Source organism: Mytilus californianus, unplaced genomic scaffold (genome assembly GCF_021869535.1).
Source record: "Mytilus californianus isolate M0D057914Y unplaced genomic scaffold, xbMytCali1.0.p SCAF_4, whole genome shotgun sequence".
In the NCBI taxonomy this organism is placed as follows: domain Eukaryota; kingdom Metazoa; phylum Mollusca; class Bivalvia; order Mytilida; family Mytilidae; genus Mytilus; species Mytilus californianus.
The window spans coordinates 38231197-38248574 of NW_026262690.1; the positions used below are offsets into that span (position 1 = coordinate 38231197).

At 33.6% G+C, this 17378-nt stretch overlaps 1 protein-coding gene across 1 annotated transcript in view; it reads left to right on the forward strand.

Moving 5' to 3' along the window:
* LOC127698269 (kelch-like protein 9) overlaps positions 1–9741 on the forward strand; it is a 50804-nt gene extending 41063 nt beyond the window's left edge. Inside the window, exon 5 of the mRNA XM_052201657.1 lies at positions 8098–9741. Within this exon, the coding sequence (XP_052057617.1) occupies positions 8098–9717 (1620 nt within the window). The 3' untranslated portion in view covers positions 9718–9741. The remainder of the gene's footprint in view (positions 1–8097) is intronic.
* Positions 9742–17378: the final 7637 nt, after the last annotated feature.

Here is a 17378-nt window from a genome sequence, read left to right on the forward strand (position 1 = left end):
TTTCTTCAATATATTACATTACTGTCTGCTTATAAAAAAGTTTTAAATACTTTTTACTATGCTTCTTATCTAATGTTTAAATATGATTTATAACATATGGTTTTTTGTCAGGCAAGGATAAAACTAAGAAAGGTAAAGTTTTTTTCAGGTGTTTTTGCTTCATTTAGACAAGAAAGGGGAATAACGGACGACTAGCATAAAAGAGTTTGTTTTCATATAATACATTGAACTTGCGAAAATATCTCAACTCAACACGTTTTGCTCTGACCAATGAAACCTTGTTGATGCTATACATGTTACAATTAGGTTTTCTAATACGATTTTATTCAATGAAGTTTGCATGCATAGTTTTTATTTAAGAAAAAAAAAGAAAAAAAAGCAAGATCTGTTAATTAATTGGACTGAACAGACAACACTAATATTTTGCGTTCGCATGTAACATAGTGTTGGCAAATTACAGAATCAAAAACAAAATGAACATTTACCGGATGAATATTGTGAAGGGCCTTATACATCTAGTTCGATTAGAAATTCTGAAACAAGCAGTTTAAAAAGTTAATTGTCGGAAGAATTTACTTACTGTTTTCTAAGATCTGGTCTTAACGAATCTATTTCATAATTACTGACAGATTAAAAACATCAAATATATATAACAAGACGTTGTTGTGCAGATTTTTCATTGGTCAGTTATAAATGAGGTCTGTATAGGGTTTTGATTGCCTCATTTATTAAATGAGAAATCGTTATTTCGAAAAGTTAGATTCAAAAATATGAATTTACCCCCTAAGTTTGTAAAACTATCATTTGGTGTTGTTTTAATGCTAACAAATTTATAATGAATAAATTATTAAATGATGTACTGCCATTTAATCGGTCCGTTTCCATTGCAATTTGGAAACTGTTAATTGTACATATCAGTTTGAGTACTGTTTAACTATCAATTAAGTTGAACATCTTTAGACTCGTCCAATTCAGGGGAATTAGGTTTCTGCAAGTGCTTTTTTTTGTACTTTTCTTATGTTTTTGACGGTTTGTAAGTCAGTAAAAGTTCAATGATTAAGTTAATATTGACATTAAAAGACCTCCTCACAAAAAGGGCTGTTCAAATCCCCTCGCCCTTCGTGCTCGGGGATCTGAACATCCCTTTTTGTTCGGAGGTCTTTAAATATCAATATTAACTTATCATTGAACTTTTACTATTACGTAAAATTTTCACAATTTTTGTGGTAAGACTTGAAATGCAAAAATAAAGCGACCGCAAATATTTCAAGGAAATCCGAACTGTCAATAGGATATGTAGATGGCTGATTTAAAACATCAGTTTTACAAACCACAGATCTATACCTCAAAACATAACTTTATTTATAAAGGAAAGTCAGTGTTAGATATCAAAACTTGATCTCATGATAGTCCTAATTAATCCAAGTGGACATTACTTATTGCTAAATAACTATCATTACAGTTATGTAAATGACACCTGTCAATCAGTTATAAAGTGATTACCCATTGTATCTGCTGCACAGTTCTAACTAATAAGCAGTAATTCTGTCAGCATTTAATTCACTCTCAATTAGGTCATTACTCTTTGTTTATTGTGATTGTGTTTTTACAAGCAAACATGACTAATAGTTTTAAATGTGAACTGACAAAAAGGAATTTTGATTGGTTTTATAACTTGATTTGAATACATTTATTAACACTGTACAGTTTCCAAATCATTTATGAAAAAACTTATATAGGACACCGACTAGGACATCGCGAATTCAAAACGGCGCCAATCTAGATTTTGTAGGTAAATTGCGAAATAAAGACGGCGCGAAAATTTCCCGGTTTACAGTATATGATATGGAACAGTTATTCCCCTTTTCAAGCCGAACATTTTCCATATGGAAGTTATCTACCTTTAGGCTGTTTTTAGTGTTATTGCTTCTTCGCAGAAACAATAAAAGATAACATTTAAATTTTTTCTCCAAAATGTTTATTACTTCCTCAGGATGATCTATTAAATTGGGATCAAAGCAGTTCTGTTACATGTAATAAGAGTTATTTCTCTTTTGTTTTTGATATGAGTGGTATGTTGGTGTAACTCATATTAACCATAAGTCAGATAGACAGTTTTTGGTATAAGGTCACTTGTTCAAAAGAAGGAAATAGGGGTCAAGGGTCAAAGTCAAGGTCATGCTTTAAATTTTGAACCTTGCTTGTTATCACAACTCCTCATCAATTGTAACTACTTACCGACATAAGGTTTTTGTCAAGTTGTAAGTTGCATCTTGATGAAATGCCAGTACAGTCTGGTGACGTTTTATAGTTCTTTTTCCCTTAAATATTCAAAATAAGATGTTTTGTAGGATTATGTTTTAACCATATTTGTAATAGACTTTAGGTCTTTTGATTTGAGATCCTTGACCTTGAAATTGAAGTCAAGGTCAGAGGTCAATTTGGTGTTCCAGATTTTTACCTTTGCTATAATATAGAAATAAGAAGAATTTTCATAAACATGATAAACAGAATAGTTTTTTAATTAAATTCTAATTAATATATGATACTTTTTTTTCCTTTTTGATATTAAAAAAAGTTCTTTTTAGTGCTAGATATTTAGTTGGTACTTTCTGACAAGAGGACTAATATAATTGTGTAACTATAAATGATTATTTAAGATATAAACTGAACAATATTGAAAAAAAATAAGTTGGATACATATGGCCCTTTATATTATATTAAAAACCATACATTGTAGTGTTGTGAGCGAACGAACACTTCTCTTTCAAATCTCACCACTCCTCCATATTAGTTTAAAAAAGAGAAGTCACTTCTCCCTATGATTCTGAAGTAGTGTGAGCCCTGAGAAAATGTGGTATAATTGCCAATGAGAAAACTCTCCAACACAGACCAAAAAAACGTAGTAGTTAACAACTATAGTATTATAGCTCCATATTGTATTAGATTGGACAACATACACATGACCTTGAAAAAGGTCAACAGCAAGTAACCTTGTGTAAACTGTTAGTAGTCATTTTTGCACTAATTTCATGGTAAAGTACATAGAAACCATATATCTGTAGAATCAGTGTGAAGTAACCTATCATATGAAACCAGAAGTGAAATTTTGGAAACTGGAAGTAGTAAATTATCCCCCTTATTTCAAACAAAAGTATATAGAAAAAAGTAAAATAACAAAAACACCGAACTCCAAGGGAAATTCAAAACAGAAAGTCCTCCATAAAATGGCAAAATCAACAGCTCAAACACATACAACAAATGGAAAACAACTGTCACACTCCCGACTCCCCACAGACATTTCCCCTTGTAGAAAATGGTGGACCAAACCTTGTTCTATAGCCAGCCAAACCTCTTACTTGTATGACAGTCGCATAGAATTCCATCATATTGACAACAATGTGTGAGCAAAACAAACAGACACAATACATGCAATAGGCATAAACGTAAAAAATTGGGGTACAGCAGTCAACATTGTAATATAATGGTAATCACTATAAAAACAAAAAACTGTTTCAACAAAGAAACACAAAATGGCATATAGACAAAGAACATAGGCAAAAATGAAAGACAGGAACTCAAAATTTACCATAGCACAATAACACAATGGTGGGATGTATAAGTACCGATCAACGTCATAAGGCCAAAATAAATAAATAGTGTGTTTCCGGTTTCCCGACCCTACCTCCGTTTCTGACGCCGACCCTAATCATTTTATTGACAAAAATTAAAAAAAAAAAAAAAAAATCCGGATTTTTCGGTCTGTCCGGATCCGACTATTCGTTTAGAAAACTACAGATCTTCAAACCGTTTGATAGCAATTACCAATATGGATAAGTCAAGTGTTTCAAGAACCAAGATTTTAAATAAACAAGCATGGCTGTTCGACAACCGTGCAGCGTATTAGCTGTCAAATATGCGAAATGTGATCACATGGTTGCAAAATATAATGACATTAATTCCGGATATTTACGATATGATGAATCTTTTTAAAGAACACCATGATGGACCTATAGACGAAAAAAATACGAAGTTGATGCATTTTGCTCAACTTCTTTGCACAGGTACAAGACGAGATTTTTTAAATATTTGTATATATAGTGAATAATGTATTCAGTATATATACATATATTAACAAAATCTCGTTTTATACCTGTGCTTCTTTGGACCAAAAGTCAGAATCGTTTCAGGTTGGACAGCTAGACTGTAAAACTATCTAATTCTGTCGGTTAATTGACAAATAATTTAAGAGTAAAATGAGAAAATTTCTGCTAAAATCAATCCAGCTTTTGTTGTAAAAAATGCTCGTACGAAATTTATTATGTTGTAAACAATTGTTCTCAGGACGCAACATAAATGGCTGTTAATGCTTTTGAGCATTTGACAGTTTGAGTTAATGACGACAAGGGGGCAGACAATGTGTAACGAGAAATATAAAGCTTTCCAAAGTAGGCAGACATGGTGTATGATTCATGTTCATTTATAAATGAATCTGCCCCTGCACCATGTCTACTTTTATTCTTTTAAATTTTCTCTGGCTGGTCCCACAACAGTTTATACTATAGAAAGAAAAAAATTCATGTCTTATTAATATCTACAATTTTTTTCCATAGATTTAATAGGACAAACATGACAAAGATTCTCACTCTTCTCAAAACCTGGAATTTTAATATTGTCAGAACCCCACTCTTCAAGATTAAATTCTGTCACATCAAAACACATCTATTTATTAAATGAAGAGTGTGCAAGTGTATTACCCCTTGAAAAATCATAATAAGCCGCTGCTTAGCATCGATTTGCAGTGTTTTTACTACTAAAAAAAAGGGGGTAGGAATCTGTTCATGTATACCCTGTGTGTCATTTACATTGTTATAGGTTCAACGAGGTTCAACATAATAATACCATGCCCGATTTTTCACTGCCATTTTTGCTTTAAGATAATTAATCGACAAGAACATATTCCTATTACGACCCATGAAGTCCATTAACGAAATTTGAGTGTAATAAGGTGAGTAAATTAGATAAGGTAAAAAAAAATGAATAGAACGACAACATTGAAATGGAGATTTGATTTTTTTCTATCTCTTTAAAGGTTTGATTTTTTTGTCAATTGATTGTTTACCCCACATCTCCTTTTAAAAAATATTTTTAAGCAACTGGTTTGGACATAAGATTTCAAATCAACACAACGGATAAATTTAACATAAAAAACCCAAATAAGACTCATTCATCAGTTGAAAACAAATTGGCAATATCATGTCAAAAAACAAAAAACTACTAAACAGTATACAAAACACAACATAGAAACAAAAGAATGAGCAACATGGAACCCGCCAAAAACTGGAGGTGATCTCAGGTGCTCCGGAAGGGTAAGCAAATTCTGCTTCACGTGTGGCACCCAGGGCCGTCATGTTGCTGAAGTAAGTACAAACCCAGTGATAAGTCTAATTTGGTAGGTCACATTTGAGGCAAGGAGGATCAGATTGTGGTAATATCAACAATTGGCACATATCCATCGTCATTAGCAATAGGCGAAACAGATATTCCATAACGGAAAATCTACTCATGATGTCGACCGTAAATTTTCAATAGGATGATTTCAAGTTCACCACTTGGAATTATTGGTTCAGTAGCTTCCTTGTAAGCAGCAACCATCCATCAAAGGAATGATGATAGAAAATGCAAGCTCTGGAATGTCTTATCAACTGTGAGGTATATACTCCATATGCAGGTGCTGCTGGAATGTTGCTACATAGAAAAGAAAAGTTCACAGTAGGAAGCTGAAATCATCTCTTTTGTCATAAAGTTTTGTTCTTAACCGACCAAGTATGTTGCTATTGATGAGTTTTTAATGACAGATATTGGTATCTTTTTCTAAATAACGGGTGAACTTCCAGGCTCTTGAGATCTTGTTTGTAATTTAAAATTGTCCATGGTACATGACTAGTATCTGGTCTAATAATATTAAAGATGTTATTGTTAAAGTTTTATTTAAAATTAGAGTTATCTTCCATTGACCATAATTGTAGTCTGACCAGGTACAATTATGCAATCTTTACCCTTTAGTGCTCACAGTATGAATTTGTCATAAATTTATTGACCTACTATTTATCAATGAACATGGCTGCCAGAGGAAATAATTGATTTTGTGTGTTCTTTTTTAAATTTCTTTTCTGAAACTACATGGACTACAGGGCCAAATTATGAACACTTTGTATTTTTTTCTACAACACTGTCAATAAAGGGTACTTATTTTATGATTCTCAAACACCGTTTTTCAAGTTAGGCACTTCCTGATATGAAATTGTTTGACAGTTATTTTTTTATATTCTTTTTTTGCTTCAGAGTTTTCACAAAAATTATCAAAAAAGGGTACCCATTTTGTGTAGCCAGCTCCTCCTACCTTTTTAAACCAGGTATTCCAAAGGAAAAATTGTGTTATTTTGATGTTGAAAAATTGCAGGCGCTGTCAAAAGATTCTGTGCAATAACTTATGAACCATTCATATTGATGATTTCACTTTTACAGTTTAGATTAGAAGTTATGGTCCTTGATAGAGGGGGTGGTTTTGTTGTTTCCTTGTGTAGTCGCTGATGACAAAATGAAAGTTCCATATTGACGATTTTCACTTTTCCCATTTAGGATTGTTTGTTCTTCAATGAAGACAAATGACCATTAATCTTAACACAATTTTCAGGTTTATCGTTTCATAGTAAAAATACTTCTAGAATTAAAAATGTGACTATTTGGAGCATGTCTCAAGATAACTCAAATTTGATTATCAGATCATTCAGAATTTTACATGATTTTTGTCGAGCCTGCAACTTTTGTCGCAGAAAGCCCGACATAGGGATAGTGATCCAGCGGGGGCTTTAGCTAACTTCTTAAAAGCTTTATATTTTAGAAGCTAGAAGACCTGGATGCTTTATACCTTGTATATAGATGCCTTATGTTCGAAGTTTCCGTCTGTCATATGTCCATTGTCCTTGACCTCATTTTCATGGTTCAGGGACTACTTGAAAAAAAGTCAACATTTTTTGTAATGTTAATTTCTTTCTTATTATGAGTAATAGGATAACTATAATTAGTATGTGCGTACCTTGCAAGGTCCTCATGCCCGCCAGACAATTTTTATTTGACCTCGACCTCATTTCATTGATCAGTGAACAAGGTTAAGTTTTCGTGGTCAAGTCCATATATCAGATACTATAAGCAGTAGGTCTACTATATCTGGTATATGGAATGATTGTAAGGTGTACATGTCCAACTGGTAGGTGTCATCTGACCTTGACCTCATTTTCATGGTTCAGTGGTCAAAGTTAAGTTTTTGAGTTTTGGTCTTTTTTTCTAATACTATATGCTATAGGTCAACTGTATTTGGTGTATGGGAATATTTTATGGTGTACATGTCAGTCTCGCAGATTTTATTTGACCTTGACCTCCTTTTCATGGTTCATTTCTCAGTGTTAAGTTTTTCTTCAACTATAAGCAATAGATCAATGATATTTGTTGTATGGTAGGATTGTAAGGTGTATATGTCTGTCTGGCAGGTATCATCTGACCTTGACCTCATTTTCATGGTTCATTGGTCAATGTTAAGTATTCATGGTTAAGTTTGTTTCTTAGATACTATAAGCAATAGGTCAACTATATTTAATGCATACATTGATTGTAAGGTGTACATGTCTGTCTGGCATGGTTCATCTTACCTTGACCTCATTTTCATGGTTCATTGGTCAATGTTAAGTTTTCTTGGTTAAGACTGTTTCTTAGAAACTATAAGCTTTAGGTCAACTATGTTTGGTTTATTGAATGATTGTAAGGTGAACATGTATTTCTCTTTTGGTTTATCTGACCTTGACCTCATTTTCTTGGATCATGTTAAGTTTATGTGTTACTTGTAGTAAAGCTTTATATTTAGGACTATCAACATAAAATCAATGGTTAGTAAAGAAGGCAAGACATTTCAGTGTGTGCACTCTTGTATTTCCTTATTGTTTTGTGTTTAAAATATGCACATAATGAACTACTCTTTTTCAGGTTCATAAAACTGGTACTTTTAAAGTTACCTAGCATGAAATTTATTCTCTTTTATAGGTTCATAAAGCTATGTTGGCTGCCACCAGTGATTACTTCAGAGTCATGTTTTCTGGTACAATGGCTGAAAGTAAGCAAGACATGATTGACCTTAAAGGGGTTTCAGCAGAAGGACTTTTCCACATCATTGAATTTATTTATAGTGGAGAAATAGCATTGACCCTTTTGAATCTCCAGGAAGTAGTTCATACAGCTAGTCATTTGCAAGTCATGTCTGCATTAGATCTTTGTAGTTCATACATCAAATCTTTGCTGACATTTGAGAATGCCAAAGATTTTCTGTCCATTGCTAACACTTATTCTTTATATGAAGTTCTTAAGCATTGGCATAATCTGATTCTGTCAAATTTTTATGACTTTGCCAAAACCAAACTCTTTGTTGAACTAGATTCTTCTGATTTAATTGATTACATAAGTGATGATAAGTTGCGGACTAGTTCTGAAAGCAAATTATTTAAGATTTTAGACATTTGGTTTCGTTCTAATCCTAGTAGCATTGCATCAGGTGTTGCATTACGGGTATTAAATCATATCAGATTTGGCCTGATGACGGAATTAGAGCTAAGTACAGTTCAAGAGAGTGAAGTGATCAAACGATGTGTGGGATCTATTCAGAATGTCTTAAAAGGATTCAAATTCCACACAGATTGCAGGAAAGGACATCCTGTTATTGATGAGAGCTGTATAATCCGACATTCTCGACCAGCACTGATCTTAGTTCATTACGGGTCTTCTCATCAACCGTTCCAAATTACTTCATACGATCCAAGAACTGAACAATTTTACAGTTTGTTTTCTGATTTGAATGGAAGCAGAGATTGTCGTATTAATGTGATAGATAATTTTACTTACATTTGTAGCATAGTAGATTTTGGTGGTGGAACTTTGATGAGTTCCACTTTTAGATTTGATCCTAGACATTTAGTTGGTCAGGATCTGCCTCCAATGAGAAAACTTAGACTTGACTTTGCACTTGTTGCTGACAAAGAATGCTTGTATGTGTTTGGAGGAAGCAATGAACAGTATGCTATCTTAGACTCTGTTGAATGTTTCAATGTGAAGACAAATACATGGTCAGATTTACCTCCTCTTCCTTCAGCTGTCCACTCACTTGCTGCAGAAGTTTATGGTGACAAAATCTACCTCTCAGGAGGTGTGTCTAGTCATGATCGTCAAGCAACAAATACATTTATCTCATATAGTCCTGGATCAAGGAAATATGATTCAATGCGAGGGATGTTTTATGCTCGTAGAGTGCATGAAATGGTCGCCTTCAAAGGCAAAATGTATGTATTTGGAGGAATTCCAAGACGAGGTGTTCCCTTGCACGGACAAATTCCTATTGAGTATTATGATTTTGAGACAAATCAATGGAATATGCTTTCATCTACTCTCAGCGGAAGGTCCATTGGACACTACATTGTGTTTGAGAATGAAATTTTATCATTAGGACATGAGCATCAAAATGCTAAGGAGAATGAGATTTGGGTATATAATCCAGACTGTGATAGTTGGAAAAATTATGCGAAAGCACCTCAGCGAGCAAACCTCACTTCAGCAATATGCTGTCAGATGCAAGTCAATTTTGATGACGAAAAAGTTGTTAAAAAGGTTTTTTGAAAGAATAGAAAATCAAAAAAGAAATCATCTTTTATGTTTATTTTTATGCAGCCGTGAATACAGTAGGACATTTTATGCAAAAATTTATCTTTCTGCTGTAATACCTGTTTTTCTTGTTCTCATTCAAAACATAGTAAGCCAGACACAAGCAAAAGTCTGTTGTTTGGAATTGCCACTTGTTAGTTTCCTTTTGAAATTTCAGAAATTTTTGTTATTATTTATGGTCTTAGCTATTAAAAGGGTCATTGGGGTTGATGTGTCGCAAGGGAATACATTTTATATGACAAATGAAAACAACACTTTATTAATTTCATGCTTCTAAAGCATTTTTCTGGATTTACCTTCATCAGGAATGCACAAAGCTAAGAATTTGAAAGCCAGGGATGTATAAATAGGTAGAAATATTAGGAGGTATTTGACCAAAAGGGATGTTAAAAGAATAGTCAAATTCATCTAAGGACAACTTTGCCTGAGGAGGTTGGAACTTTAGTGTCTTAGTTCATCAATTGGGAATTATGAAATAGAATCAATTGTAATATGTTTGTAAATAATTTTGGCATAATTACAAACATTTTATATTTAGATCTGTTGACACCATATTTTAAAGAATTGTATCATTTTGTGCTGAAGTTTAAATATTTTCCACAGTACCCAGCTGTCCTTCTCAAAAGACTCAATGCTCGACTCAATGAAGAGGCATTTAACATTTTAAAGTTCGTACATATCACTCTGGTTAAGACATTAACATGCTAAAAATGAGGATTTAAATCATAAGAGGAAACTTGAAAAAAAACAGTACATTTATGGTTCAGTAAACAAACCGGTACAAAAATCAGTGGCGTAGCTACCTTAGGCTCGACTAGGCATGTGCTTTTACATAATTTTGCCAATTAGAGGTTCCGGAACGGCGGATCTAACACTTTAACATTCTACACAGAAGCTGAGACTACTATAACACTGTGATATAGTAGTCTCAGACAGAAGACAGGTGCTAGGTTTTCAATATGATGGGCATTTTCTTTTTAAACAATATAAGTATTAATCATATTTTATTAAAATGGTCACAGAATCTGACCTGCACCAAGGATTTGTATAGTGTATCACTATACAAATCCTTGCCTACACACAGAATATGAATATGCCTCGATTAAAATGAAAACATTTTTTTTTCTCAATTAATGTGCTGCTAAACTCTGCTTGTTATTTTCTTTAGAAATCTGTTTAGTTACACATTTTTCTCAAACAAACAAACTAAAATTTAATTATATGTCTAGGGCCTAGCCCTTTTACATTGCAACTGTCCAACAGACAACGTTGTGTGTAGTCTATTTAACCTGAGACTACTAGTAGTCTCAGATTTAACGTATACAAACTTGTTTAACCCTGCCACATTCTACACATATACCTGTCTAAAATGATTAATAATAAATAATTAAAGATTTATTTAATGTTGGATATACATATAACTAAGGAATTGTATATTTAAAAGGAATGAAAACGCGGCCGCCTTCAAAGAGAAATGTATGATGCATCTCTGTTTCGCCCCCCAAGGGTGACTGGGGAATAGAAGTATGGTCACCATTGGTCTTCCTCCGACCGGCAGTAAAACCCGTGCTAAAGTGGGGCGTCCGTTTGGCTGTGCGGGATGTAAAAATTTGCAGCCACGTCCGGTCAGAATGGGGACGTTAAATCCGATGCCTCGTGTAAAGAGAATGCCACGCTCTTTGCACGTTAAGAACCCTTACAACAACTTTTTGAGGGGTCCGTAGGTGACCTGTTGCAAGGCTAAATTTCTGTCCCTATCCAATATACCCTCATTTCCCGTGGCAGTCTAAATTTCTCCGACCTTAATCCCTTAATGTATTACGGAACCTACCTATTGTATTTATTGTGAACTTGTTCTCGTCCTGAATATGCATGAAATATTTGCCACTGGACGTTAAGCAACCAACAATCAATCAATCAATCATCTCTGTTTCGGGCGATGTGTTCCAGGGGCGGATTCAGCCATTTATAAAAGGGGGGTTCCTGACTCAGGATAGGGGGGTCCAACTATATGTACCCATTCAATTGCATTGATTGTCAAAAAAAAGGGGGGGTTCCAACCCCATTTACCCAATTACCTACACTTAGATAATACTAGACTAGCTACGCCCATGAAAATGGTATCTGGTCCGTTCGCCCTGATAACATGTCCGTTCGGGTAAGGATCCGATCAATTACGAATGTAACAATAATAGTTGTGTCTGCGGTTACATTGTGTTATTGTTACATTATATGCACTTACAATGTACGCTAGATTTACTAGTCAACTTAAACCTTCTATAGTTTTGTTGCCTATTTGTTTTCGCCTAAAAGAACGAAATTACGATCACAAAATATCTGAAAACACTGATTCCACCAGTTTCAACATGTCGGCAAATGTCAATTGCCTTCACAATTGACATGTATTTTTAAGTTTTATTAAGTTTTATTGGGTTTTTGCTGCTATGCTAAGTTGGATATTGAAATCGGATGTGAACATAAAATCAGTTATGGACGGCAATGAATCATAATACAACCTCACATGCTTCCAACAAAAAATATTGGAAGAAAAAAAAAATTGCAAGAGTATACTGAAAAAAATATTTTTCACATTCATAAATCATGACAGATATTGAAAGTTTCTTTAGCTTCAAAAAGGGATAGTGCAGAATGGAATTGTACAGTTTACAATACAGACATTGCTGCATCATTTGTGTTTGATGGCTGCTTCGAGTGGTTTCACCAAAATTCGTCGGACTAAAACATGCTACCAAACCATATACTGAATTTGTAGAAATTTTTCAATGTAAATAAAATATTGAAAAATTGTATGCAATATAGTAAAATTCAAATAAGAGTTTTCAATTTTGTTTTAAATACGTATTACTAGTCCCAGCGTACATGGAAGTGCATTAATGTAACAATAACGCAATGTAACCGTAGACTCAATTATTATTGTTACAGTCGTAATTAATCGGTTCCTAACCCAACCCTGCATTCAGGAAATTAGTCTCCAATGTAACAATAATATTTTTATTAGTCCCCTACCGACGAAGTCGAAGGGGACTTTAGGTTTGCGCTCCGTCCGTCTGTCCGTCTGTCCATCCGTCAGTCCGGCAAATCAGCTTTCCACACTTTTTTTCTTCGTTCTTGAAGATATTGATTTGATATTTGGTTTATAGTTTTATCATGACAAGTTATAGATCAAATTCGAGTTTTGTTCCGGTCTGATGATTTAGTCCAGAGTTATGGACCATATCTAATGTTAGAGTACTATGTTAAACCATATTTCTGTACAAAGGGAGATAACTCATTTTTTTAAAAGACATTCTTTGTTAAATTATTTGAAGAATTTTTTGGCTGGTTTGTTTGTTATTTAGTATAAGCTAATTTTCTGAATGCTATATATATAAAAAAAAATATGAAGAGAAATCCTTTAATTAGATAATAATCTATTTTTATTAATGTATATATTTCAATACATTACATTGTGTAGATAAAAGTTGTTGACATTTTATAGATAAGTTACAAATCTATATTAGTTTGTGACAAATAAAAGAAAAAATATTTGGAACTATTAATTATATTTGATTATAATTTGAAAATAGATATACACTGTATTACATCATATCTAATTTTAGAGAACTATTAATCATATCTAATGTTTTTTTTTCACTCATATAATCAGTTTTCCACACTGTTTTAGGTCATGCTTGAAGATATTGACATGATATTTACTTTTTGTTTACACCATGACAAGTTATAGAACAAGTTAGCATTTTGTTCCAGTAAAATGAATTTTTACCCGGTAGGGGACTATGTATTGCAATGCAATACTCTCAGAATGCTTGTTATTGTTACATTTCCATGTAACCGTAGCCAGTGCTTATCAATAAAGATAAGTACATTGTTGTATTCCAGTATTCTACTATGCAAATCGAATCATTATTTGGTTGCAGCAATACAAATATTCGGCGAATTTTTCAACAAACTTTAACATACTCTGTTCAAATAATAAACATTATGCAACTAGACAACTATAAAAAAAAAAAAATACAGGGCGAACAGGTACTAGGGCGAACGTGAATCAGGGCGAACGGAACCAGATTACCTGAAAATGACAAATACTACATCTTAGTGGCCTTAGTTTATACACACCCATCATATTCTGTAGCATTTTTGTTTGAACATGATTTCTCTATTGTTTATGTTAATGAATTTGTTATCAATTTTATCATACAAAGCACAAATATGGGACAACATTGAACAATCCTACAAAAAACGGAGAAATTATCTGAACAAATGTCGCAGAATTATTGGCGTAGGGATGCATTGTTCAATTAACCGTGAAATCATTCAATTGTTAAGTGGAACAAATTTTGGCATGTGAGCTATTGCCTTCACTTGACAGTCGTTCTCGTTAGCTCTTTGAAAAATCTTCGCTGAAACCACGACCAATTTTAACCTAACGTTAGCCGTAAGATCCTTAGGGTATCTATCTAGTGTAAAGTTGTGTTTTTTTTTTGTTCCAGCTAATCTACAAACATGGCCTTCAAGGCTGAAAATAGAATACAAGGGTAAAATGCATTAATTACGTAATTTCTTGTAAACGAGGAAATCTGACGGGGGTAAAAATGCTCAAAATGATGTCAAGATGTACCTTCATATTTCCACCAAAATGATTAGATGACTCCTTATAGGATCAGATTTATTGCCGTTAAAAGACGATTTTTTACTATATTTTTAGTTTTTGTTTATTATCTTAAAAATTAAATAATAGAAAGGTAAATACTGTAAACATGAAAAAATTATATCAGCAATACCAGATCTGCATAATGCCAATATAACCGAAACCATTGGATGAATCCTTATAGGAGTTATTACGAAGACGTTGTTTGACTAATTTACGAGATTTTGCCTATTACTTGAAAATTATAATATATAGCAAGAGTTTGTATAGATCTTACAATATAAATCCTTGTATAAAGGTAGAAACTGTGCACAACAAAAGAAGAATCAGCAATACAAGATATACAAAAATGCAAATATGACCGAAACAATTGAATGATGTCTTATATCTAGAACCATTATGTTAATTATAATATTATTAGTTATTGTAATACTTCCAGCTTATAGTATTTATTGCCTTTTAAATACAATGTTGACACTTTCTTGAGTTTTTGCCTATTCTAAGTTTTTTTGTCATGTGAAATACTCACTTATTATTAGTAATGTGATAACCATATTTGGTATATGCAAGGAGGTTGTACAATCTCCTTGGTATATGGTTGCAAAGTCTACATGTCAGTCAGACGGTTCAACTTACCTCGACCTCTTTTCATGGATCAGCGATCAAGTTTAAGTTTTCGTAGTCAAGTCCATATCTCGGATACTTAATGGACTAATTTTAAGGTGTACATGTCCGACTGTCTTGTTTCATCTGACCTTGATCTTTTTTCATGATTCATTGGACAATGTTTAGTTTTCATAGATTTGTCAGTAAATAAGATACTATAAGCAATAGGTCAACTATATTTGATGTATGGAATGATTGTAAGGTGTACATGTTTGTCTGGTATGTTTCGTCTGATCTTGCCCTCATTTTCATGGTTCATTGGTCAATGTTAGTTTTTCATGATTATGTAAGTTTCTTGTTAATATAAGCAATAGATCAATTATTGATTGCATGTTGTCTGGCATGGGTTAATCTGACCTTGACCTCATTTTATGTGGTGCATTGATCAATGTTCAGTTTTCTTAATTAGGTCAGTTTCTCATGCTGTAAGCAATAGGCCAACAGTATTTGTTGTATGGTGTGATTGTTAGGTGTAAATGTCTGTTTGGTGGCGCTCCTCTGACCTTGACCTCATCTTCGTAGATCATTGATAATGTTAAGTTTATGATATACTTGTAGTAAAACCTTCATATTGCAGAATTTCAACAAAAGTAAATCAGGCGAGACATTTCAGTGTGTGCACTCTTTCCTTTATATGTTACCCCTCTTCTAGGGACACTCAGAATTTTCTTTTTTTTATTTGTCCAGTCTTCATTTTGTTCTTACTTGTAGGGAAATGAGGGAATATCTTGCCTTTTGTTTTGTTAGCCAGAGGAGCTGGCGCAAGACGGTGCAATTACAAATTCTGAGATCGAATGTAATACACTGGCTCCCCAGTCATTGTTTGCGTTTTCTATGACATGCGGCCCAGGGGGTATATGAGAGCGCAATAACAGAAGCGTCATGTTGATGAACACCAATTTGAATACTAGTAATAGTAAACTCATTCTAAGATCAAACGAAAGACTACTGTTAATATTACGCATATTTAAATGCCGCTTAGTGTACACAGGCACTTGTCTCTGAAAAATTTACTTATTTACCTTAATACTATACGTGTTATTCAGAGACAAGTGCCTGTATTCTGAATACATAAGTATCTCAAAAATGTCTGGATACACTGAACAGTTTATCAACTATACTCTGGATACAGCAGTATATCAATTATACTCTGGAAACACCAGTATATCAATAATACTCTGGATACACCAGTATATCAACTGTACTCTAGTTACACCAGTATACCAACTGTACTCTGGATACACCAGTATATCAACTGTACTCTGGTTACACCAGTATATCAACTGTACTCTGGATATACCAGTATATCAACTGTACTCTGGTTACACCAGTATATCAACTGTACTCTGGATATACCAGTATATCAACTGTACTCTGGGTACACCAGTATATCAACTGTACTCTGGATACACCAGTATATCAACTTTACTCTGGAAACACCAGTATATCAACTTTACTCTGGTTACACCAGTATATCAACTACTCTGGTTACACAAGTATATCAACTTTACTCTGGATACACCAGTATGTCAACTTTACTCTGGTTACACTAGCATATCAACTTGACTCTGGTTACACCAGTATATATCAACTTTACTCTGGATACACCAGTATATCAACTTTACTCTGGTTACACCAGTATATCAACTTTACTCTGGTTACACCAGTATATCAACTTTACTCTGGTTACACCAGTGTATCAACTTTACTCTGGTTACACCAGTATATCAACTTAATTCTGGATACACCAGTATATCAACTTTACTCTGGATACACCAATATATCAACCTTACTCTGGATACACCAGTATATCAACTTTACTCTGGTTACACCAGTATATCAACAATACTCTGGATACACCAGTATATCAACAATACTCTGGATACATCATTATATCAACTGTACTCTGGTTACACCAGTATATCAACTTTATTCTGGATACACCAGTATATCAACTGTACTTAGTTACACCAGTATATCAGCTGTACTCTGGTTACACCAGTATATCAACTGTACTCTGGATATACCAGTATATCAACTGTACTCTGGATACACCAGTATATCAACTGTACTAAGTTACAGCAGTATATCAACTGTACTCTGGATACACCAGTATATCGACTGTACTCTGGTTATACCATTATCTCAACTGTACTCTGGATACACCAGTATATCAACTTTACTCTGGTTACACCAGTATATCAACTCAACTCTGGATACACCAGTATATCAACTGTACTCTGGATATACCATTATCTCAACTGTACTTTGGTCACACCAG